At 55.7% G+C, this 23,294-nt stretch overlaps 5 protein-coding genes across 5 annotated transcripts; 1 reads left to right on the top strand and 4 right to left on the bottom strand.

Moving 5' to 3' along the window:
• Positions 1 to 865: 865 nt before the first annotated feature.
• On the bottom strand, positions 866 to 1,673 carry E0L32_009702 (uncharacterized protein; the record flags this gene model as incomplete). Its single annotated transcript, XM_031144695.1, has 3 exons — positions 866 to 947; positions 1,073 to 1,225; positions 1,342 to 1,673. The coding sequence occupies 3 exons, from the start codon at positions 1,671 to 1,673 to the stop codon at positions 866 to 868; spliced, it is 567 nt and encodes a 188-aa protein (XP_030990595.1).
• Positions 1,674 to 6,028: 4,355 nt separating this feature from the next.
• Positions 6,029 to 7,222, bottom strand: E0L32_009701 (uncharacterized protein; the record flags this gene model as incomplete). The annotated part of the gene is made up of 1 exon (XM_031144694.1): positions 6,029 to 7,222. The coding sequence occupies one exon, from the start codon at positions 7,220 to 7,222 to the stop codon at positions 6,029 to 6,031; it is 1,194 nt and encodes a 397-aa protein (XP_030990594.1).
• A 946-nt stretch (positions 7,223 to 8,168) lies between these two features.
• Positions 8,169 to 10,245, top strand: E0L32_009700 (uncharacterized protein; the record flags this gene model as incomplete). The annotated part of the gene is made up of 3 exons (XM_031144693.1): positions 8,169 to 8,286; positions 8,357 to 8,882; positions 8,940 to 10,245. 3 exons carry the CDS (start codon positions 8,169 to 8,171, stop codon positions 10,243 to 10,245), a joined length of 1,950 nt encoding a protein of 649 aa, XP_030990593.1.
• A 1,118-nt stretch (positions 10,246 to 11,363) lies between these two features.
• Positions 11,364 to 16,862, bottom strand: E0L32_009699 (uncharacterized protein; the record flags this gene model as incomplete). Its single annotated transcript, XM_031144692.1, has 1 exon — positions 11,364 to 16,862. The coding sequence occupies one exon, from the start codon at positions 16,860 to 16,862 to the stop codon at positions 11,364 to 11,366; it is 5,499 nt and encodes a 1,832-aa protein (XP_030990592.1).
• Positions 16,863 to 21,353: 4,491 nt separating this feature from the next.
• On the bottom strand, positions 21,354 to 22,868 carry E0L32_009698 (uncharacterized protein; the record flags this gene model as incomplete). Its single annotated transcript, XM_031144691.1, has 3 exons — positions 21,354 to 21,961; positions 22,024 to 22,638; positions 22,694 to 22,868. The coding sequence occupies 3 exons, from the start codon at positions 22,866 to 22,868 to the stop codon at positions 21,354 to 21,356; spliced, it is 1,398 nt and encodes a 465-aa protein (XP_030990591.1).
• Between the last annotated feature and the right edge of the window lie 426 nt (positions 22,869 to 23,294).

The raw sequence follows: 23,294 nt of genomic DNA, 5'->3' as shown, positions 1-23,294 counted from the left end.
CCCCCCCACCCCCCCCCCCCCCCCCCCCCCCCCTCCCCCCAGGGCTCCCAAGACCGGTGTGAAGGACCCAATGAGAGACAGCCCTCCCGGCCCCCTGCGGCCATGTCCAGTAAATACACAGAGCGAACCATCTTGTTCCCAAAGAAGCAATATCCACAGGCCCCAAAAGGAAATGTCCCGTCGCCCGTGTCCCAATCTCGCCTGCGACTCGCAGCTGCGCGTGTGGTCGTGAGTGCGTATGCCCACGCCGAGCACACACCCACACCCACACCCCAGGCCCATCCATGTTGGTAGCCACCCCCCCTGGTCCTGTGGCTCCCAGGCGGGCGATCGGTGCGTGTGGTACGGGTGTGCCCCTTGCAGCACGAGCTGTGACTGCCCAGCACCCTACTGCAGCCCTGGCGCTTGCCCGACTGGCAATCCGACCCTCCCTGTCACCGAAAAGGGTGGTGTACTGTACTTTTTAAATAAGCTGCCACTCCAGACCTGCCCCAAATCGTCCAATCATAAGTCATGACTTCGTGAAACAGCCGCCCCGCGCGGTAAAAACGCCTCCCTGTCCGGTATATGCACCCCCGTAGCAGCAGGGGAGAATTCCAGGAGCGCTGAGCCGCGCGCGCCTAGTAGGCGCGCCAGACTTTCAACGTCACTCCATCTCGCCCTCTGCTTTTTCCCTTCGCTCGACTTACTTTGTTCGTCAAAAGATGAAATGTTGCGTATTACAAGTGAAATAGAAGACCGCCGTTTGACCTTTCCTTTTTTTCACGGTCAGACAACCGACTGGCTGGTTCCACGACCGGCGCATTGCCGAGTGGAATGCAGCTCTGCCAATTTCTTCCGTATCAAACTGGACGCGAGATCCAGTTTAATAGTCAGGAGACGGGTAGCGCTCGCGCGCCTTGCTGTACTCCTTGGAGTGCTTCTTCGAGGCCTTGCCCTTGAGGGATCTGAATGAGAGGGGGAAATGGTCAGCAACGTTATTCGACAGCAGATCAAGCCAAGGTCGGAGGTCGCAATGCAGCCCCAAATTCTCTCGACTTGATCCGGCAAGTTTCAAAGATCTAGAACTTACGAGACTTTCTTCTGCGTCCACTCCAGATCGGCTCGCACTTGGCGCGCATCTTGCATGCCCTCGGCAAAACGAGCGCGCGACTTTGCGAGGCGAGCTTGCGCCTTCTTCTGCAGCTCGAGCAGCTCCCGCTGCTTGGCATTGAGATGGCCAGACCTGTCGCAGCGCGTGTTAGCTCTCCAATCTATACAGTCATCGGTAGTAGCGGAAACTGCCGCTCTCGAGTTCGCTTCTCGAGAACCGTGCTATGAGAAAATGGAAGCAAAACTTACGTCTGTGCTTGCAGAGCGACGCAGCGGTCGAGCTGCTGAGGATCAAAGGTCTCGGCGAAGCGCTCCTGCATGTACTCATTCAGATCGATTCCGCTGGCGGAAGCGGCAGTGTCGTAGTCGCCATGGCTGCTGCCAGCATAGCTCGCCGTGGCAGAATAGCCAGGGCTGCTGTAAGACGCGACGCCCGAGGCAGAGCTCACGTTCTCCGACTCGGGCGGGGAGACCGAGTAGGCATCGTGTCCGCCCTGGTAGTATGCAGCGTACTCGTCCTTGGAAGGGACGGGCATGGGCAGGGTGCCAGCGTAGTACTGGGAAGCATATGTGGAAGACATTGTAGCTGATGGGTGGTGGGGACCGGGATCAGGGAAGGAGGTGTGGGAAAGCAGTGGAAGCTAAGGATGCAAGTTGCTCGTAGGCGTACTTGGTTGTGGGCACTAGGCTCAGTGTGGGGGGTCTGTAGAGAAGTTGGAAGGAGGTGAAGCACAAAAGAGTCTTCAACACTTGGGCAAGAGGAGAGCTGGTGTGGCAGAGTGTATGTGGCAAAGGGACTTGGTGTCTCGAGCTGTGGAGGATGGTCTGAAGAAAAGAGAAGAGAAAGGAGGAAGAAGAAGATGGCTCGAGGCCGTCGACGACGGTCCCTTTTATACTTTTTCATGGCTCTCCATGCCGGCGAGAGAGCAGCAACTCGTGATCTGACATGATAGAGCATGGTGAGTCTATTCGTCAGGGGGTTACAGAAACCCCGCTCGAGGCCGTGTGAAGAGGCAGGCATGGCGACAAAAGAGGAGCAGCGGTTCCGGTGATAGTACTTGGCTACCCGTGAGCCCCGTCGTGGAGACGACACGGCCAACGAGAGGGCTCGACGGCAAAAGGGGATGGGGTGATGGCTGGAGTCATTGACCAGATAGAGAGGGCACGGATTGGCCGGCAAAGCAATTTCGATTGATCAGAGAAAGAGGTGAGAGTAACGACTGCATATGCCGAGAGGCGAACGTCGCCGTTGGTATTGGTGGAGATAGGCCGGTGGAGGGAGATCGGTCCTGGCTCTGCAATCACGATATGCAGACAAGGGGGGCTCGGTTCACCAAGAGGGTGCAAGGGCTGATCCGGGAAGGGCAGGGACAGGGCCTAGGGAAGAGGCGAAAAAGTGACAGTCGAATCCGGGACTAGACTGAAACGAAGATGTGCTCATTACCCAGAGGTTGGTGGCAGAGTGTGGAAAGCGAGAAAAAAAAGGAAAGCCAAGCACAGTGACGGGGGCGTGGGTGCATTGGTGGGAGGAGCAGGATCTAGGACACACAACGAGTTCCGACTGGAGGGAAGCAGGGAAGCAGAGAATGTATGATGGCATGTACAAGGGTCAAGAGAGCATCGCCGGCGGAGCGCACGACAGGCTGATTCTGGCCACCAGAGGAGACTCGAGACCGAGACGCAAACAAGGGGACGCCGGGCAGTTGCTCAGGCGCCGCTGGGCTGCCTGGCAGATGGCCCCGGGAGCACACGGGCATGGAACGAATGAAAAGGCATGTGGGGGGCGTGTTTGTAAGTGCACAGGTTTGAGGTTGACGGACACAAGCCGCGAAGGCGTCTTGGTGTGGAAACGGAGGGGTAACGGGGAACAAGAAACGGGCAACGGAGGGCCAGTCGAGTCGAGTCGGATGGAGCTGTAGTCCAGCCAGATGTCAGCCGGCACATGAGGTCGAGGTACGTTATGCGTGGTTTCGACCGAGTATTGGGTAAAGCCAGGCAGGTCAAGTAAGGTTACCGCAGGTAGGGGAGAACACAGACAGGCCATGGCGGGCCGGGTTGGTGTTAGTAAAACAGGAGCCACGGCCTTATAAGACCTTGTGTACTTAGCAAAAAGTACACCTGGACGGGGTGCACGTAGAGGCCTGTCACAGGAACCGCTGGTGTGCCTTGTCTGGGAGGACAGGCGGCCCGTTTGTACAGTACAAGCAGCTGAGGAAAAGTCAAGGTACCAACTCCATGGGAGGGATTAAGCCCTGGACACCGACTGCGAAGGGTGGAGGCTGGGAAAAGAAAGAAGAAGGGCATGGAAGCCTTAGACAGAAGAACATGAGAAGCTACAGCCTACTTAGGTGCACAGTATATCCAGATGAATGTACGCGGCTTCAGAGAAGAGATATGTAAAATACGGAGAGATGTAAGGGAGTGAAGCACCCACCTAGGGAGGTACTGTAGGTATAAAGGCGATGGCGATGACGGTGGAGGAGAAGGTCGCAGCGACGGCGTGGTGGTGGTGCAAGTGAACTGCAGCCCTGAGATGATGCATGGTGGCGGCGGCGGCAGCGGTGGTGTCGACGACTTCTGGATCTAGACTCGACATGGAACCTGGGCTGTTAAACGGAACAGAACCATGCCAGGTGCACCCTGGCCGACGGATGCAAACGCTGGCGGGAGCTGACGCAAAGGGTGCTGGATTCGACAAAAGCAAAGGGGGTGACAGTGGAACGGCATGATGCCAATTTCCCAAGGTCAGGCAGAAGTGCAGCAATTGGGCGTTTGTAGTCTGGTTTCCCTGGTTTATATGGCTCTGCCTGTGTAATTTTTTTTCGGTTTGGGTTTCTGTGTGTGATGCAACACCACCAGAGCGGCGGCGTGTGTGTTGTCAGTTTGGTTAGGTACAAGTATTTTATCTCCCAGGCCCCCCCTGCTCCTGCTCTGATGCGCTCCTTGCTTTTAGTCTTGGTTCCCTTACCCATTCGTGTCATTCTGCCTTGCCCCTGCTCTTTCCTAAAGTGGATAAGTAGTATCGTAGGGCGGGGGGACAGGGAAGGAAAGAGCAATCAATACACAGACCATCTGAGATCCCAAGAAGGAACGGACGCGACCTATCCCTCTGTTCCTTCCGTCACAGACTGCACTGATTTAGTAGCACAGATAGCCCTCGAAAGGCAGCGGACTAGGCCCCCAGAAAGTCGACGCTAGGCAGGCGGCAAAAGGAGGGGAATTGGAGACCCGACCCGTACCGGCCGGGAACGGTTTGGCGTACCAAAGGCGCGAAACTTGGGAAGAAATCCGTTGTAAGCGGCCCCTGTCGCATCCTGGTATGGGCACCCATGGGTCTTCCTTAAAGAGTTGCTTGGGTATTCTACCTTTTATGCAAATGCAGCATTTTTCAGAATTTTCATTGGCCGAAAATTACAAAAAAGCCCAGGGTGGGATTCTGGGTTCGTCCTGGAGGGGTGTGCGTGTGTGTGCGTATGTGTGTGTGCATGCAAACCAGACTGGCTGCTCCTGGTTGATCGTCATCCGCCCTCCTCTGCCATCGCAAACCGAGCAGCAGTCGAACGAACCGTCCGTACCACGATAAAGCATGCATGACAAGTCAGCACCCACCTTACACAACACCCAGATCTTATTAACGGCTATAATAAAAGACAGGCGGCCAACTCTGTCCGTTTCCCGCAGACACCACTCACTCCCTTCTCTCCGGCACCCCTTCTTTTCATCTTCCGGGCCACCACCACCACCACCACCACCCCCCATGCGTGTTGCGTACAGGCCGTGCCATGTATGGATGGATGGATGGATGGATGGGCGGCCTCTGATTGCTTGCTAACGATGGTGGGACAGGCAAAACCGACTAACACTGTACTGTGCTTTAGTTCCTCCAGGCTAACGTAGGATTGAAACAAAAAAGAGTTGCGGCCTGCCCTGGCAAGTCGCTCACGCCCATTCCCGACCCGTCGCTCCAACGGTGTCAGAACACTGTCCCATCAGACAAGAGAAGGTACCCTTGGCTTCATTACTCCCACGCGAAGCTGTTGTATGTCCCTAGCCCAGATGCTCAGGAAGTAGCATGTGGCAATGTTCAAGTCGCACAGCCAGCTCAGCTCGCCCTCGGGTGGCCGTGATCCATGCACACATATCCCATCTCCCAGAGTCGGGTCCCAGCTTTTGACATATGCCTTCCAAATCATGCCCACCAAAGCTAGCTGGCTGACCGCTAAACCTTTGCCCATTCCTGAACCAACCCAACCCCGAGGATGTCGCCTGTGCATCCCCAGGAGGGGGCATGACTTGCAAGGCATGCGATGTAAGAACCTTGGAAGCGAGGGCGTTGGAGCCCAACGCAGCTGCAGAGCGAATGGGAAGGACTCTGGCTTTTCGGGGCCACTCACTTGCAGCGATCCAATGGCTACTAGAACCCAGCGTGATCCCCAGGTCGAGAACCGTTAGCTGCCGAGTAGCTCGTCGACAAGGACCGGTGCTGCCCACGCCACGGATAAGTGTGCTTGTTCCCTTCGTTCCTAAGGCCCCGTTGGCTCTGCGCACTTTTGCCCACACCCGACATTGCGTCACGGCCCTGCCGCAAGTTTGGATAGATATTCCCGGCCGGCCAGCTCAAAGACTCTTACGCAAAGGAAGGCCCAGGTGGCGCGTGCTGAATGGTGCTTGTTGGTTCTATTGAACCTTCACTACTGAGTAGGAGTTTGTGCCGGCCCCTAACCAAGCCTTCTCGTCCCATCAAAATGTATACATAATGCGTCGTGGACCACCGCTTTCTAGGATGTTAGCTCCGGTGCAGATATCCAGCCCCCTCCCCCCCCCCCTTCCAACCCAGTGTATCATACGCTTGAATTGTCGACAAAGAAACCCGCGTCCAAACGCCTCACCATGCAAGTCCCCACAGAGGTACTATTTATATCCGATATGCCAATTCTTAACCAAAGACCTTCAGGAAACCCCAGATTCCTATGCCGCTCAGCACCGGGATGGTCAGGTTGTCGTCCCAGCCAAAGATGTCCACCACCTCGCTGGCGGCAGCCACAAACCCGGACCACAGGCTCATCACTCCCAGGGCGAGGGCGCCCGAGATAGCAGGGCCTCGGGCCAGGCCCATGGCATTGGCGGCGAATTGGGGCAGCCGGAGGACGCCGGTGAACATGAAGCCCTCGTCGCCAGGCATGGGGCCGATGGTGGGCACGAGCCACCCCCAGAACCAGGTGGCAGTCGCTACACCGACCAGGAACGCGGCCGAGGATCCGGCGAGGGACTTGCCGCGGCGGATGCGCGGCGTGTACCGCCCGTAGAGACGGCCAAAGGTGCTGGCGGCCGTGTCGCACCAGCTGAGCAGCAGGGTGCTCATGACGCCCACGTCCTTGGGGAAGAAGTAGAGCACGATCCAGGCCCCGAGCAGGTAGAAGATGACGCCGTTGTACCCCGAGAACTCGCTCTCGCGCATCAGGGCGCCGAGCACGCGCACGTACAGCCGGTTGAAAGGCGCATAGTGGTGCCGCACGTAGTCGGTCGCGGCGATGGGGATGAGCGCGCCCATGAGGTAGGGAGCGACGGACCGGGTCTGGACCCCGGACGCGTAGAGCCATATGACAAGAAATCCGATGGAAACGTGCAAGAGCTTGCGCGGCACCTCGTGCCGGTGGACAAAGTTTCGCCAGTGGCGGTGGATCGGGATCAGGCCAAGCGGGCTCGGACTCCGACTGAAGTCGCGCCAGCTCCAACCCGGAGATATTGCCGATGCTGGCGACAAGTGGCCGTTGGACGCGACGATGTTGCCGTTTGCGGGAACGTCGCCTGCTGATGATGCCTTCTTCGGGGTCGTCTTGGTCTTGGGAGTAAGCGTGGGTATGGCCGTCAGGCCGGAGAGCCTGCGCGAGGCCATGGGGCTCCGACTCCTGGTCCGGGCCCTCCGGAGGTCTGGCCCTTCGTCTTGCTCATCTTCATCCAAGTGTTCCTCGACGGGCTGCGGCGTGCTGACTCTTTTCCTCACCGATGATCGCGTCACCGGGGCAGAGTATGTGTCTTGCGACGAAGCCGCGTCCTCGAGGCGCTCCGAGGGCGTCGGGCTGGGGGATATGACCCGCGGCGTGGCGGGGACGCCGTTCCGGCGCGACATGTCGTATGGGAACGGAGGTAAGGCGGGGAGGCAGATTGCGCCTGCGATAATGCGCTGGAGGTCGTGAAATCGAAGAGGCCAAAGCAAGGAGTTGAGATGGGAGTCCCTTCTGGATGCGCGCGCGCTCGAGGGCTGGTGGTTTTGAAAGTAGGACGCAATGAGGGCTATAGGATCCAGATTTGCAGAGCAGATTGCGGCAGAGTTTGACTCCACCGCATCGTCGAGGGTACTGGAAGAGGATGTGATCTTGACGAGCTGAGGAACGAAGGCGGGACTCTGAAATGCGACGATCAGAGACCTCGGTTCCTTCGAGACAGCGAGGGATATATGGAGAGGGGGATGCAAGAGACGGCTCTAGGGTGCTAGGATAAATAACATGTGGACAAAAAGATGCCGTCAAGGATGGAGTAGAGGTACTTAGGTGCAGGTAATTTTCAGGCGTGGTCGGTGTTTCCGGTGATATCATGTCGGGCGGCGTAGAACCTGCAAAAGTTGGGTGTCTCGTGCACACACACACACACACGCACACTGAGTAGAGTCAGCACTCGAGTCAAAGACTCGAGGCATGTGGAGGGGCCTCCCAGCCCGGCCTGCCCATGTCGCGCCCCTGTTAGCACCACCTGTTCAGCTGTGATTTGGTAGACGGCGCAAAAATTTCAGGGCTGCTGGCGCTATCGGACCACCCTGGTCCCCGACTCTTCCGAGCACTGAATGGACCCTCCAGAAGCCCAGAAGTCACATGTAGATAACAAGTCAAACCGCCAGGACCCGCTAAAAATTTCAGAATCGCGGAGCCCGATAAGACTTGCATAAAGAAACGGATTATCGAGATTGATGGTGATGCCTTCTCCCTTTCAGCAGATGAGATCAGTGCGTTGCTCTCCTCGCAGTAGCCTCCGGCTGTTCTAAACAGTCCTCTACAGGGTACAGCATCCCATGATTGATCATGGCACCTGATCAAAAATCAAAGAAAAAGGGCTCATCCCAGAGCTCGAGAGCCTGGGATGCCCTGGCCCCTCCACTTGATGACTTTCTTCTCCAGGCCGTATCGAGTTTCGGATACTGTAAGTCGATTCCCACCCGATGAACGGCCGGGCCGAGCTTTGAAGCAACCCCCGACTAACACCGAACCAGCCTCGATGACTCCGGTTCAGGCTGCCGTCATACCACTCTTCACAGGCAATTCTGATGTTGTGGTGGAGGCCACCACCGGCAGCGGCAAGACGTTGGCTTTTCTCATTCCTGTCATCAGCAAGCTGCTGCGGCTGGGGGAGCCCATGAAGAAGCACCATGTCGGAGCCATCATCATATCGCCAACCCGCGAATTGGCAACGCAGATCTACAACGTCCTTCTCTCTCTCCTCGCCTTTCATCAACCCTCCGCCGAGCTGCTGCCGTATCTCAAGGGCGACGAGAAGCGACCCGCCAGCTCCGTACCCGTCATAGTACCCCAGCTCCTTGTAGGCGGCACGACCAAGCCGGCCGCCGACCTGTCGTCGTTCCTCCGCCACTCGCCTAATGTGCTTGTTGCGACTCCGGGCCGTCTCGCTGAGCTCCTGTCGAGCCCACATGTCAATTCGCAATCGAGCTTTGAGGTACTCGTGTTGGATGAAGCAGACCGTCTACTAGATATGGGCTTCTCACAGGAACTGCAACGGATGTACGCAGGCCCCCTTTCCCGCCATGCATTCCCTAATGCTAATCATATTGCTCGTAGTCTTGGTTATCTCCCTAAGCAGAGGCGAAATGGGCTCTTCTCGGCCAGTGTCAGTGATGCCCTGGGCGAGCTCATCAGGGTCAACCTGCGCAACCCCCGACGTATTGTTGTGACTGTCAAGAACCTCAAGGACGGGGGTATAATCGAAGAGAAGAGAACACCAGCCAGCCTACAGCTGTCATACCTGACAGTACCAGCAAACCAAAAGTTCCCGGCCTTGATGCAGCTGCTCCAGAGCTTGGACCCCACGCCAATGAGGTCAATAGTGTTCCTGTCGACCTGCTTTGCGGTCAAGTACTTTGCCAGTGTGCTGCCGTCCCTGCTCCCCGACGGGTTCTCGGTCATCCCTCTCCACGGCAAACTTGAGCCGCAAGTCAGAGACAGAAACTTCCTCAAGTTCACAACATCATCGTCGCCAACCATCCTGCTGACGACCGATGTCGCATCCCGAGGCATCGATATCCCTCAGGTCGATCTCGTCGTCCAGATAGACCCCCCTCAGGACCCCAAAACCTTCCTGCACCGCTGTGGCCGTGCAGGTCGCGCCGGGCGCCGTGGTCTCGCCGTCGTCATGCTTCTGCCGACCGAGGACGGCTTCATACCCTTCATGGACGTGCGGAGGACGCCCATCGCCGAGCTCACCCACCCTGCCATCAGCATAGCTCCCGAGGAGGCGGACCGCATGACCTCCGGCCTGCGCAGCCAGGCCGTCGCCGACCGCGAGGTCTTCCAGCTCGCCCAGCGGGCCTTTGTCTCGTGGGCGCGCTTCTACCTGGAGCACCGCGCCACCTCCATCTTCCGCATCAAGGACCTCGACTGGGTCAACCAGGCCCACGCCTGGGGCCTCGTCCAGCTGCCCAAGATGCCGGAGCTCAGGGGGCTCGACATCGACCGCGGCCTCGGCCTGGGCATAGACGCCAACGAGATCAGGTTCAAGGACAAGACCAAGGAGAAGAAGAGGCAGGCCGAGGCCGAAGAGTGGGCTGCGGCTGCGGCCGCGAGCGCGGCCAGCGGCGAGAGCGCGGCGCAGCAGGGCAAGAGCAGCGCCAAGCGCAAGAAGAACGAGGCGTGGAGCGAGAAGCACGAGAAGGAGGACGTCCGGGTGGCGAGGCGGGAGAAGAGGAGGAAGAAGCGCGAGGCCGAGAGGTATGCGCACATGACGGACCAGGAGAAGGAAGACCAGAAGAAGCTGGACGACTTGATCGGGCAGATCCGGCGCAAGAACGAGCAGCAACAAGCCAAGGGCAGTAATGCTGCCAGCGCTGCTGCTGCTGCTACTGACGAGTTTGAGGGCTTTGGAGATTAGTTGCTTTGGAGGATATATGAATGGTCTTTTCTTTTCACTTGAGATACCCCTACATAGAAGCAACACATATTATTCGTCCTGGCAGCAGCATGGCGGTTGGTCCATTGATTTCGCCGCGCTGCGGTTGTTGGTTTCGCATCCCTCCAACAAACAGCTTGAACATCACATTTCGGGTCAGTGAAGAACATGCGATCATTCGGATTCTCTTTCATTCATCAGCCTGCTACTACTACGCCCTCGCCGCCCCAGGGTCCTCTGCATGGAAGAACAGTACTGAGCAGACCGCACTGCTGTCTCGGCATCCTCAGCTAGATGACTCTCGTCCCTTTCCTCTCTTGCCTCCCCAATGCAAGCAGACTCTACCATCTCCCCCCCCTCGACCTCAAACTGACTCACACTACGCCGGGTATAAGTGGTGGTGACGTAGGCTCAAAAAAGTGACAAAGGGAAGAAAAACTCCGTGGGCGATGCCGGCAAGCCATACATGTATGTATGAGGCTGGGATTTCTCTGCCCCTGACTCTGCCATTTTCCCTGTCCGATATGCACGCGTCCACAGCGGCAAGATCCCTCCCTCCCTAATTGCAAAAAAAAAGAAAAGACTTTGACGCCGCGCTTTGCCAAAGAGAAAGCAATCCCCGGATCCAAAAACCCGTCGTTTCGCGAGCGGGTACCAAAAATAACACAAGAGATAATAAGAGAATAGCAAAGCCGGGCGAGGCGGTTGACGGAAAAGCAAAGTAAAGAAGCAGAAAAAAAAGGAGAAGACGTGTCTTGGCTGGTCGTTAAATACTCGTCGGAATATTCTCATTTTCGTCTCTTTTGTTTAATGATTAAGGAGAAGATTGTATTCCTCTGGCCTCTTGTTGCCAGCAGCCGTAGCGACCAGGGCCGTGTCGTGTGCGCCAATGGCAGATGTAAACGAACGTTGCGCGTGCATAGATATTTTGCTGTCGGCTCGGGTAGATACTACCGGCGAGGGGATATCAAGGTTTCGTACTAGTACAATCCGTGAACGCGTGGGCGGAAGATGATCTATGCTGTATGTATGTTTTGTGTGATGTACAGGTTGGAATGGGTGACGCTGTGTCGAAGGATCGCAGCCTCGGTGATTGCAGATCACTGCAAGGCTTGAGAGTAACGCCTAATTTCCTCGTCGGACAGGGCGCTCATCCAAAGGCAACGCTCTGTGATCCCCTCGATAGGCTGGAAATCATACAGCGTGCTTGCTTCTAGCAGACGCAATAGCGTCTTGACGATAGAAGCCGCGATTCGACACCGCTCAAAGTTGACCAGCGGTGCGGTGGTGGGAGAGCTTGCGATCTCTGACGGCCGCTGCGCGTTGAAGAGTAGATCGTGAGTGTAGACACCAACAAATGGAATGCACCCAGTGTCGCAGCTCTCGATGCCCACAGCTTCCATCTCGGCCCGGAGATTATAGAAGTTTCGTGTTGGCGTGACAAGCATCTCGAGGTCGCGAAGAGTTTGCAAGTCGTGAGCGGGAACCATCGCCCAAGTCTTTGTCAGCCTACTGACTTCCTTGCTTGTAAGCGCGATGGTCAGCTGGCTCATGGTGGCGAAGTTTCTATATCTTCGGCAGTGAGACGCGATGTGTATGCATTTGATGATGCAACGAGCTCTCTCCTCGATGTCCTGCGTGAGGATGACTTCCGATACAGCCCATTTGACCATGATGTTGAAACGAGCAATCACGACTTCCACTCCGTGGGCGTCTGTGTTCCGCAGGAAGTCGACCCAGGAGCGCACGTCGCTGTTCTCGGCGTTCTTCCATTGCATCTCGATGAGGTCTTTCCAGTCAATCTCATTCAGAGCATCCTTCTCGATGAGGGTGAACTGCTGAGCAAGGATTTCCGAATCGAAGGCAAGGATGAAGGGAAGATGGACAGAGTACTTGCGTGCGACTCCAGACTCAAGCATCCTTGGTGCGTTGCGAAGAGCCTCCTTCCTCCCGGTGGGATCTGGTGATCCCAAAGAAGGCGAGTGGCTGACGGTGGTCGGAGCCGTGTCAGGCGTCGGGGGAAGGGGCTTCTCCTCCCACAGCTGGTGATCGTGCAGCTGAGGTATATTTTCCGTCTCAGAGAGGTTTCTCCTTGCTGCTTGGTGCACTGTCGAGGGAGGCGAGGGCGGCGGGCCCAGAGGTGGCGGCGGCAGGGCCGACTGGGGAAGCGACGGCGGCTCGTCCGGGTCGCCCAAGGGATGTGCGGGAAGTCTTGAAGCAACGGTGTTGGATCTCGTGAGCCTGCCCCCGCGATATTCAAGGGGGTCTTCGTCTTCGTCACTCAGATCAGCCGAAAACTCTGATGACAGATCACTCCCTCCATTACTTTCGTCATCGAGGAACGACACGGTTCCTTCTCCGGGGCTTTGGGGCATTCCCTCGTCCTGATCGGCATGTCCACCATTGTGTGTCGGCCTCGCAAACTCAAAAGAGGTAGGCTTCGAGTTTTGATCATCTCGTTCCGATAGTGCCGATGGTGTGGGCGCATCATCCAAGATGGAGTGGTTTGTCCATTCGCGCGTCTCCGCTTTACTGCGCCCATCATCTGTCAGGCCACGCTCGAGAAGAGGGATCGAGGAGTACGACTCGTTCGAACCAGCAAAGAACGACTGTGCCTCTTCATGTAGTCGCGTGCTTGATTGTGGCACACTCAGCAGGCTTGTTTGATGAGCATTACTTGTGGGCTTTTGCTCATTGTCGTGTACATCATCCTCTTGGGCCAGCACAGCGCCCTCGCCGACATGTTGATGGCGGTGTTCCCGCTTCTCTTCTGTGTTGGCCGTCGCATCGCTGCTAGACTGGCGCTTGGCTATCACCTCGGTTGGGTCCTGGGTGGTCTGCGACGGGACCAGAGACGGCCGTGGTGACTTCTTTTCAAACTTGCCCTCCAGCTTCAACAGTGCTGATTCGACGCCACCATCGTCATCCACGTCGTCTGGAATCTGAGCAAGCTTTTGAGCCTCCGCCTCAAATGATGGGCGCATTACGGGTTTGGAAGAATGAGTGCTGAACAAGGATAATTGACGCTTGGGCTTTTGTTCGGCAATGGCTCCGAGGGAAAACGTCTCGTCCCTATCGCGCGAATAATTGCTGGAGACCACGTCGACAAAACCGCTTGAGTCCTGCACTGGACTTCGCATGAAAGAGCTTTGGATGGAGTCGGTATAGGTTGTCAACGATCCGACCGACCGCGACCTACGCAGCGGGGCATGATCCAACTGTCCAACATGTTCTACCGCTCTGAGATCGCCGCCGGGCCTGCGCCTCAGGACACGAAGCGGCTGGGGCATGGGCACCTCTCCCAACGCATCCACAGAACCTTCCGAATAGGTGGTGGCATCAAAGCTTCGGATCGTCGGTGGCACTCCGCCGCTCGTCAGTGATGCAAACCGTCGCCTGCCGAACGACTTGTTCGATATGTAAGAACGGCTGGAGTGCTGTCTTGTGTGCATACGGAAGGCACTCAAAGGAGGGCGATCTGATGATTGCCGAACATAGTCGATGGAGGGACGAGCAAAGTCGTGGGATAGATGCATCGTATCCACAGAGGGACGACCTTCGGCCTCACGCGCGAGCGCAGTCATCTCAGGGGTGATTGGGGGAAGTGAGTCGGCTGCTGTGGACGGCCGTAAAACATGCTGGCTCAAGATGTATGAAGATCTTCGAGGCGTCCCGCCCATAGCTCGATCAGGTGGTGTGTTGGGCGGTGTTAGATCCCCGCGATCCGGCATGAAGGTTTCAGCGAAGGCTTCGACCGAAGAGTTGACGGCAGGAAGAGCCCCTGCCATTGAGGGCGCCTCCAATTGTAATGTGTCGTCCACGATGACAATAGACTTGCTGCCAGTTGTGATACCCATGTCGCTGAATGGACGGTCTTCCATCTGTCCGAGGACATCGAAGGCAGAATCCAAATGCGCTGCCGAGTATTCCAGCTTCTCATCCGGGATGCGTACAGAAATCGGACTGGGCAAGTCGTATTCGATCTTGGCAGCCTCAGCTGCTGCGTCTTCTCGCACTGCTTTTTTGAAATCTTCTGCGACCTCGGCTCCAAGAAGATCGATCCTTACCGGCGGACGGGCCCCGTTCACACGCAGTGTCGCCTGTGGCACGACTGCCGTGCCAGGTAGTCTATTCGTGGCGCCACGCGGGCTGATGGGTCTAATACTTAACAGACTCCCTTGGGTTGCGGGTGCGCCCGGGATTTTGGTGCTCAGCGCGCGCCGTACACTACCCAAAAGCTTCCTCATTCCCTGGCTCGACACAGCAGATGCAGAGGTTTTCTCCTTTTCTGCTTCGAGAGGATGAGGTTGAAATAGGGTTGTCTGTCGGCTCTGTCCTCCTGCTGAGCTGGGCGGGATGACTTCCACGAAAGGTTGGCCAGGTGGTAACATAGCGCCTCGAACCAGGCTGCCTGCATATGGTATGCTCATAATGAGGTCCGTATCTTTGAAGAAATGCCGGTCTGACATGATGGGATGATCTCTCAGAGAGTCAGTCAGACTAACATTGCGCTTGTGTTGAGTGGGCCGAACTCGTTTCCCAGTAAGAGCTCGTGGTGTTGTGGCTATTGGGCCCATGGCGTTCGAGAGGGACAGGGGGTCTACCGGATGGGCTGCTAGGGGAGAAGGGTCTGTATGTTGCGTGCCGGGCTTGACCTTGGACGGGAAGGAGCAAGAAATCACGTCGACACTGGTGATGCTCGTAGGCGAGGCTTGATGTCTATCGTAGGAATCGCCAGCCGTGATTCTGTCTTCAGGGGTGCCTGGTCGATCGTCATGGACAACTGAATCGAGATGGCCAGCTCTTGAGACATCGGCGTAGAAACTCGTGTGCCCCTGGCTATTTTTGATCTGTGCGACAATCTCATCTAGTCGTGGAGGAGCCTCATCGTCTTCCTGCTCCCAGAAGCTAGGATCCAGACTGGCATTGCGGTGACCGGCAATGCCTCCGGGGGCAATAGGGCCGTTGGGATCCAATGCGGTGTCGAACTCAGGACCGTCCCAGTACTGTGCGCAGACCCTGCGCCAGCACTTTTTCAACTCGGAAAGAATCTTGAGCTGGACTTTGAGGCCGCGCGGATCCTGCGATAACTCTTCGACAAAATCATTGAGGAGATTGCAGAAGGTGACCCGGAGGCTGTAGTCGATCACGTAATCGTCCATGAAGTAGTTCAGGATCCAGTGACGGAGCGCAACGAATGTGCGAACCCGAACAACCATGCCGATCTCGTCGTCTCGTGCCAAGGCCCACCGAAGTCTGGCGACCAGCATGCGCAGTAGATCTGACGGTTCCAAAAATGAACGATAGGTAAGGAAGAAGTCGGAGAGGAGCTCGTAGTCCAGAAATGTCGGAGATGTGATTTCCGCTACGAGTCGTGGGGGAGTCGCTGCAGTGACGGCGTTTGTACTTGGTGAATACCTCACGATGGTCCGATCATCACATGCCGGTTTGAAAGTCAGAGGATCGAACATTGCAGGCTCGATGACGAGATGGGTGGAGAGGTAGGTGGCGCGCAAAGGCATCAGCATCCGTGGCGAGGCAGGTCCAGAAGACACTCCTGAGCGACCTGGAGGGAGTTTGACTTGGAAAGGCCGTTGAGGAAGAGACGAGTCTGGTCGGGGCGTCATGTTCCTTGGCGTCCGGTCCAGAATGGAACGATTACTAGCGGGAAACTCCTCCGTCGGGGCGTATGATGATCCCCGAATAAGAGGAGTACCCCTTAAAGTAAAGCGCGGATTGCCCAACTTCCATGAGGGAATAGCAACATCGAGCAGCAATCCATTAGTTGGGTCGATGTCTTCGACGGTCTTGGGTCGTTGATCGTCTCCAGGCTGTGTGATGACTATTTTGAAGCCACCAATGTCTGATTCTCGAGCAACGCTGGTGTCGGGGATGGTAGAATCTGAAATGGCGCGGCGGTGACCGCCTTGCCTCCCCTCGGGTAAGAAAGCCTTCCTCGTTGTGTTCGGCGTAGATGGAATCAGACTTGGCGTCCACTGGCCGCTGTGCAGCTGATTCCTGTCAAGCTCCTCGCCTGCCTTCGTCTCCTCGGTCGTCAACTTATCCAGGCCCGCCGTGCTGGGTGGTGTCATAGGAAAGACAAAATGCGGCTGTGGGTATCGTTGGTTGGCTGGGCGAACTGAGGGTCGCAGGTAGATGCGTCCATTGTTTCCAACATTCGCAACCGTAAACTGCCTGCCTTCGCGCCCGGCTGACGAACCGTCCGGCGCAATGTCCCACTTCTCGCCCTCCGTGTCCTTCTTGACTCGCTTGTCGGTCTTTGGCCCATCTTGCATTTTCCTCTCTGTGACAGGGAGCAACGACTTTGGCAAGGCATTAGGCGAGAGCCGCATTCTGGGTTTCCCAACTCGTGCCGCATTTCGTTCCTCGTCCTTCCCAGTGATTGTGGGAGACCTCCTTAATCTCGCATCGCGATCTCGTACTACAGAAGATGAAGAATCCTTCTGGCTCCGAATACGCTGTGGTGATGTTCGGGCCTGAGGGGGCTGTTGGCCTGATTGCTGCTGCTGTGATGCTGGATTCATGATCGGCAAGCCTCCCATCGGCCCCTGTATGGGCAGCTCGAAGGGAGCCTCCATGGCTTCAGATGTTGGCAGCGCAAGGCGTGCTGTGGCTCGATGCGCTCGCTATGTTGTACAACAATTGAATCAGCATGCAGGTATTGAGGTAAGACGAGTCGAATGGGTCGAAGGGACGAGGGAGGGGGGAGGCAGCGACGGGGCAGCTGCAGCTGGATCAAGCAATGTTGACGCATTGGTGACAAGTTTGTGCACAGAAAGAGCGACAGCCACCCAAACATTAAGCAGGCAGGAAATCACTTACATGTATTCATCAAGGCCATGAAGCATGTACTCGCGAAGCAACAATTGGGAATCTTCGCCCACGGAACCGAGACCTGACCGGGACTGGGGAGAAAGGGTGATACAGCGCAGTAGCGCACCGCCGGAATTCGCCAGGAACCAAGACTGGCTCACAGGTGGTCTGTATGCGCGCAGTGCCCTCTCTTCTCCCGCATGGACGAGAACTGCTGGGAGGCTGGAGAATCGAGGCAGTAGCACAAGAGGAGTCGCGAGTGGTGGTGACTGGAGTGTGTGCGGTCTGGAAATGGAAGTGCGAGGCACTGTCAATGCTCTCAGCGTGCACGGTTTGCTTTCCCTGGGGTTGGTGCTAGGAAATCCCAGCAATTTGGCGGGTGATTTGGCGCAGTGACCAACCACAAAGTCGAGCAAGAGGGAGGTACCCGGGCAATTTAGGTACTTTGACAGAGCCCTGGTAGCAAGACAACCACCACGACATGGGGAAGCTAAAGCAGCCTGAGAAGCCCACCCTTTACTATCTGATGTGCCCATGAGAGAGTCAAAGGTTTCAAGCACCCAACATGAGTGCAGTATTCTGAGAGCCGAGAATGCCTCCAGGATATTTACTTGCCTACCTAAGTAAAATTTCCCAACAGAAAACTCCAGGACTATCAAAACCAGAGGGCTATGGCTTCAGCCAACAGGAAAAGCGATCGCACTCTGCCTGTGACGGTTTGCGAATGCATTCCCAGTTCCAGAAGCGAGAGGTACCTACATCGGTGTGTGTACTTGTACAAGTAACTACTCCCTCCCCATTTCCCTTTAGCTGCATCTCCTGTCACTTCATTCAAAAAGTGGGTTGAGCATGGTCCATACTCGAACGAAGACCAGGATGACCCCAAGGTCGCAACCCTGGCCGAGAAGCGAGGTGAACATGAACATGGGCACGGCAACAAGATGGCTTGGATGGCTGGTGGTGGCAGTCGAGCAATTGTTGGCCAGACCGGCACCATCTGCATGCACGCACCGACAGATCGGCTTTCTAGCCAGTCAAGGCAAGGTACCTGTTTGGCTGATAGGGCGTCATTTGGAGCGCACGGTTGCAGGACTGCACTGTGGGCTGGTACTTGTACCTAGCTCGACTGCAAAAGGGGGCTAGCAAGCCTGAAGTACCCCGACTCGATGCTACTTTGCCTGCGGATGGAGTTACATGGGGCCATTCAAGCCTCCACTGACGCGACCCGTCAATTTCATCCGGTAATGGTGCACCTGCAAGGTCTCTACCGAGTCCCTCCCAGACAGAGTACAAGACAGAGGTACCTTCCACACCCAACCTCGTCCTCGTCGCCCATGTCAGACCCCGCGTCCATGTTGTTTGTCGGCTTGTGGTAATTAATGCGGCAACATGGGCACCGGGAGATGTCATCCTCGAGTTTGTCCTTGGAGGGCGTGCGTGCGCATGACAGATCTCAAGGCTCAATCCTGTTGGATTGACCAGACTGGCAGTGGCAAGGCTGCGATGGGTCCAATGCTTACGTGCTTGTCCATGAATGTGAAGCTGCACAAGCTGCATTGACATCATTACTCATTTCCCCAGGGCAAACAGGCAATGTCCCACATAACACAAGCAGAGCAGTTCATGCGCCATACAAAGTACTTGCTCATAGATGTATTCTACATCAGCCCACAAAAGGAGCACCATACCCCCCCCCCCCCCCCCCTCATGTACGATTGTTCTAGTTTTCCTTCCATAGTCTTTATCATTAATGGCCCACAACTGTCGCTGAGACCATTCTGCGACCTCAAGTGCGGTTGCAGGTTCGGACCGGGACGTGAAAGGTCTAGAAGCCGCCCCAAGCTTTTGCGGTGCTGGTCGCGGGGAAGGGGAAGTCTGGTCGAGCCGGCCCGGAGAACAAACCACCAGATAACACTAGTTGGCCACCAATGCTCTAGCCCGAGACAGACGGGCCGGTTCGTCTTTGAGACATCATCCACTACTTAGCTAGAGGGGCATACCAAAGCTGCTTGACCATGGATGCTTATTGTAGGTATGCCATACCATGGCCTACGGGTGATGGGTGATGGGGAATGCTCCTGTCTGGGGTGCTGTAACTCCATCGAGGCCCTCTTCGCAGAGAAGAGTGACATGTCAATCACTGGTTGTGGCCCGGATGCTCTGTGGAGCACCAAGTGTTACTGGTCGACTTCAACCAGATATCCAAGGATGCTTGTAACCTCTTGGACTGGCATTCAAGACAAATGCTTCCGTTGCAGGACACTGTTAAGTCTGGTCAGAATTGTCCTGCTATCTAAACGTTGAACAGATATCCAACATCCCACGTTCTACAAGCAATATAAGCGAAGCTTGAACGGTCGTGTTTGTTGTCGATCGATAATCTTGCACTCCACCACAGCGCCGATATGTCAAAATATAAGGACAAGGACAGGTCGATACGGTCAAAAGGCATTCCCTCGATGCACATGGTAGGTATTGTATCTACATTGTCCACGGTACTTGACTTGAACAGGAGAGACCGAGTCATGGATCATCACTATCACTCTCCGTTTCTTCCCAACGGCGCAACAACGGGCCCGGGCCTAGGCCTCGAGGTCCGGTTTCGCCTTTTTTGATGCCCAACTTTCGCCTCCGTTATTTCAGCCCCTCGATGGACGGTCGTCGGCGAGCAAAACTTTGCAGACGGATCTAAAAGCTTCGTAGCAGGCAGTACCTATTAGGTATACCTTTCGAACGGTCAGTGGCTGCCAGGAAACATTGGTTGGAAATCTTGGCTTTGTTTGGTGTTTGGCCTCCCCGGTGTGCTTGGTGTACTTGTATAATAGACAAGGGGTTTAGTACGATCCATGCTCGTCCTTAATATTCATCACATCACTTTCAGGAGCCGGGGTCGGAAATTGGTCTGTTCAACATGCAGGTGCCTTCCGGGGTTCCGCGTAATCCGGAATGCCCCTTGCCCAGGCAGCTAACCCCCACTGAGAAGAAGCACTTGTCCGTATTCATGATGCCAAAACTCCGTTACGCACAGAATTACTCACAGCTTCAAGGGTCTCCAGACGATGCATATGGTTTACAGCTCCGAAAAGAACCGGTCGGATGCCTAGCCAGGCGTAGCGTTCTTGGCTGGAACCGCATCGCTGGGATCCTATTCAGACGAGGTTAACAGAACCACCTTGCTAACAAGCCCCAGTTCTTCTTTGTAGGGGCTGTACAGATTCGACAGAGGTGCTTGTGATCTTTGAGGTCCGCTGCTTGACAGCTCGGCTCCAGACCCAACGACACAACCAGGGTATCAGTTGCTCAGAAAATGCCTCACGAAAGGGATTGGAATGTCTGAAGAGCCATGTTCCATTTCGAACAGCCTTTGTACTCAGTTCCACCATGGGCCGTTGAGATCTGCCATAGCATTGATGCCCAATAAGGGTGCCTCCCCACCATGGTTGGTTCTGCTCGTCTCGAGGCACATGGTGCTATTCTTGCATACAACAAGAAGATGCCTGCCTCCCACAATATTACGAGTACCAGATTGATTGTAATCGAATTACCTGGTAATGCCTCCTGAATGAATCTAGAGCGTGAATGATAGTTGCTTGACTCTGCCTGGCCTCCCGTTCTCCCCACGTATGGCAAACGCCATCTGGCAGAGATCTCTACGGAGTCCCCTTCCGGACCAGACCCTCCCAGGTCCTTCGTAGGGCGTAGAGAGGATGAAGGGGCTTCATCTCCGGAAGCACCACAACACGTACAAACTATCGGACCTCCTCCCTCAAGGTTCTTGGCCGTAGAACCCACTGAGGCAGGTGGTTGCCCCCCGGTACCGTGGGCTTGGGTTCTCCGGGCGGGGCTAATTTGACGATCAGCTTCTCGACCACTTCGAATGGCGGGCATTAGCTTCTGACAATGCCAAGCCGTCTGACAGCAGGACCCGCGGCATGAACCGACATCCCGATCCCAACAGTTGCAACTGACGGTACAGGAGCTCCTCGCATATAAATCAACCTTCGGGGTTCCTTGGAGAACCCGAGCATGGGCGGATCGGGACCGCATGAAGTGAGTTGGTCGCCTGGGTCTGCATGACATCTTGCCGAAATGTGACTGATACATTGTGGTTTGGGTTGTTAACACATACACCAACCGGGATAGAGTCGAGAACTGTGAAGAAGTCATGATTGACTACAAATTTTTTTTTACCTAGCAAACACGGAAAGAACCCGGGGTATATCTCAAATGCATCATCTTACAGCCCGCACTCTTGTCTACCACTTCCCAACCATTCTCATGATCAAGCCTCCCAGCGCGACCAAGACGCCCACCATGCACAAGGTGACCACGCCCTTGATAGAAGACCTCTTTGCGCTCACTTCCTCGATCTTGTCCAGAAGGAGGTCGATCCGTTCGGCCATCTGGACATCGCCAAAGTTGGCCCTCACCCTCTCTGGCCCTGCCTTGCCCATCTTAGCCCTCTCCTTCGCCGTCATGTTGTTGAGCACCATGTCCATCACGTCGGTCCACTGTCCAACCTCCTCCGGAGACCTGAGCCAGCCAGTCACGCCCTCCACGACTGTCTCGGTGGGACCACCCGTGTTGCAGGCGAGTACCGGAACTCCGGAGAGCATGGCCTCTAGAGGCACAATGCCAAAATGCTCGTTGGCCGGCGTATAGACGAGCAGGCGAGCGGACTGCAGCAGCATGTTCTTGAGGGTGCCAGGAACCGAGAGCAGGAAGAGGACTTCGACTTGCTCGGGCACGTTGAGCGCCGTGACTATGGTTTTGGTCGTGGCATGGCTCAGCCCAAGACCATCGGCGAGGGAGACGAGCTCTTTGTGATAGCGGACATTCTCGCCAACTCTATTGTCGTAGCCACCTACATTCCGAATTAGTTATCTGTAACTGAGAACCGGAGGCGATACAGCGCATCCCACTTACCGGCAACGACAAGCTTGACGCCCACTCTCTTCTCCTTCGGTAGCCCCGCAAACGCCCTGATCGCCAGCGCAACGTCCTTCTTCCTCTCGAAGCGATTTATGCTAAGGATGATATTGCTGTCGTTCCAGACCAAGTCGCCGGCAGGAGCGTTGTCATCTTTCTTGGGCTTCGTATCAATGCATGGATAGACAACCTGCAATTCTTGCTGCCTCGCCAAGCTCGGCCACGTATTGCTCACCACGCCCTTTGTGAACTTGGAGTTCACAGCGATTGTGTCCGCAAAACTCATGCTCCATCGCTCCAGCGCATCAAATGGGACACGGTAGGCCCCTTTCCACCATTTAGCCCGTCCTTGCACCAGCAACAGGTCCGGGAAGTGGCAGTAGAAGAAGATGCCGACTTTTGGGTAGAGGAATCGAAGGAGCGGCAATCCAGCAGACAGCTGGTCGACGAAGAAGGATGTCGGCTGCAGGGCTGCAAGTTCGGAGGTGAAGTATACCTGTAGAATGAGGTGTAGTTGTCGGAGGATGGCGCAAAGGATGAAGAATCGCGACAGGATCGACGGAGGAACCAAGGTGTTGCCACGGACTCGGACATCAAGAGTTCCTAAGAAAGCTATGATCAATACTGTGGTGTGACCAGCAAGCCAAAAACAAAGCTTCATACGTACCATCACGGGCCTCTTCGAAGCAATGTTGGGGATCGCAATGGCTGGTGAAGATGACCACCCGGTGGCCTCGATTCTGAAGGCCGACCGCGGCATCCACGACCAGTCGTTCTGCGCCGCCAATACCCAAGTCTGGGTGGAAAAAGACCACTGTCCTGCTTCCCGGTTTCCCAGCCATGTTGTGATCTGACTGGTGGCGGTTTCGGGAAGAAAAGATCAATGTTGTTGGCGGGGTACTGATCTGAGATGGAGCTTCTGGACACGCGTAAAAGAGGCCATGTCGCGGTCGGCAATACTTCGGAGTCAATAGCCATCAAGGCTTGTGTCCAAATGCTTGCAACCTCACAATTTACAAACGAACTCAGCACATTTGTGACAACCTAATGCCTACAATAATAAAGATCCATACTCAATGAGCATACATCTGCATGGTGATGGTGAATTTGGTTTCTCGACCCTAATCAATCAAAGGGCTTCTGTTCATTTATCATTGATCAATGCTCGTCATTAAGTACACATCATCCTGTCCATGCTCTCCCATCCTAGCCAGCCTCCTTTATCCCAACTCCTCTAAAAACAAAGAGCTCCCTCGCAAAGCCTGCGC

Source organism: Thyridium curvatum (assembly GCF_004353045.1).
Source record: "Thyridium curvatum strain D216 chromosome Unknown NODE_72_length_212992_cov_80.570197, whole genome shotgun sequence".
In the NCBI taxonomy this organism is placed as follows: domain Eukaryota; kingdom Fungi; phylum Ascomycota; class Sordariomycetes; order Thyridiales; family Thyridiaceae; genus Thyridium; species Thyridium curvatum.
The sequence above is the reverse complement of the archived record's forward strand: the minus strand, read 5'-3'. Positions and strand labels throughout refer to the sequence as shown.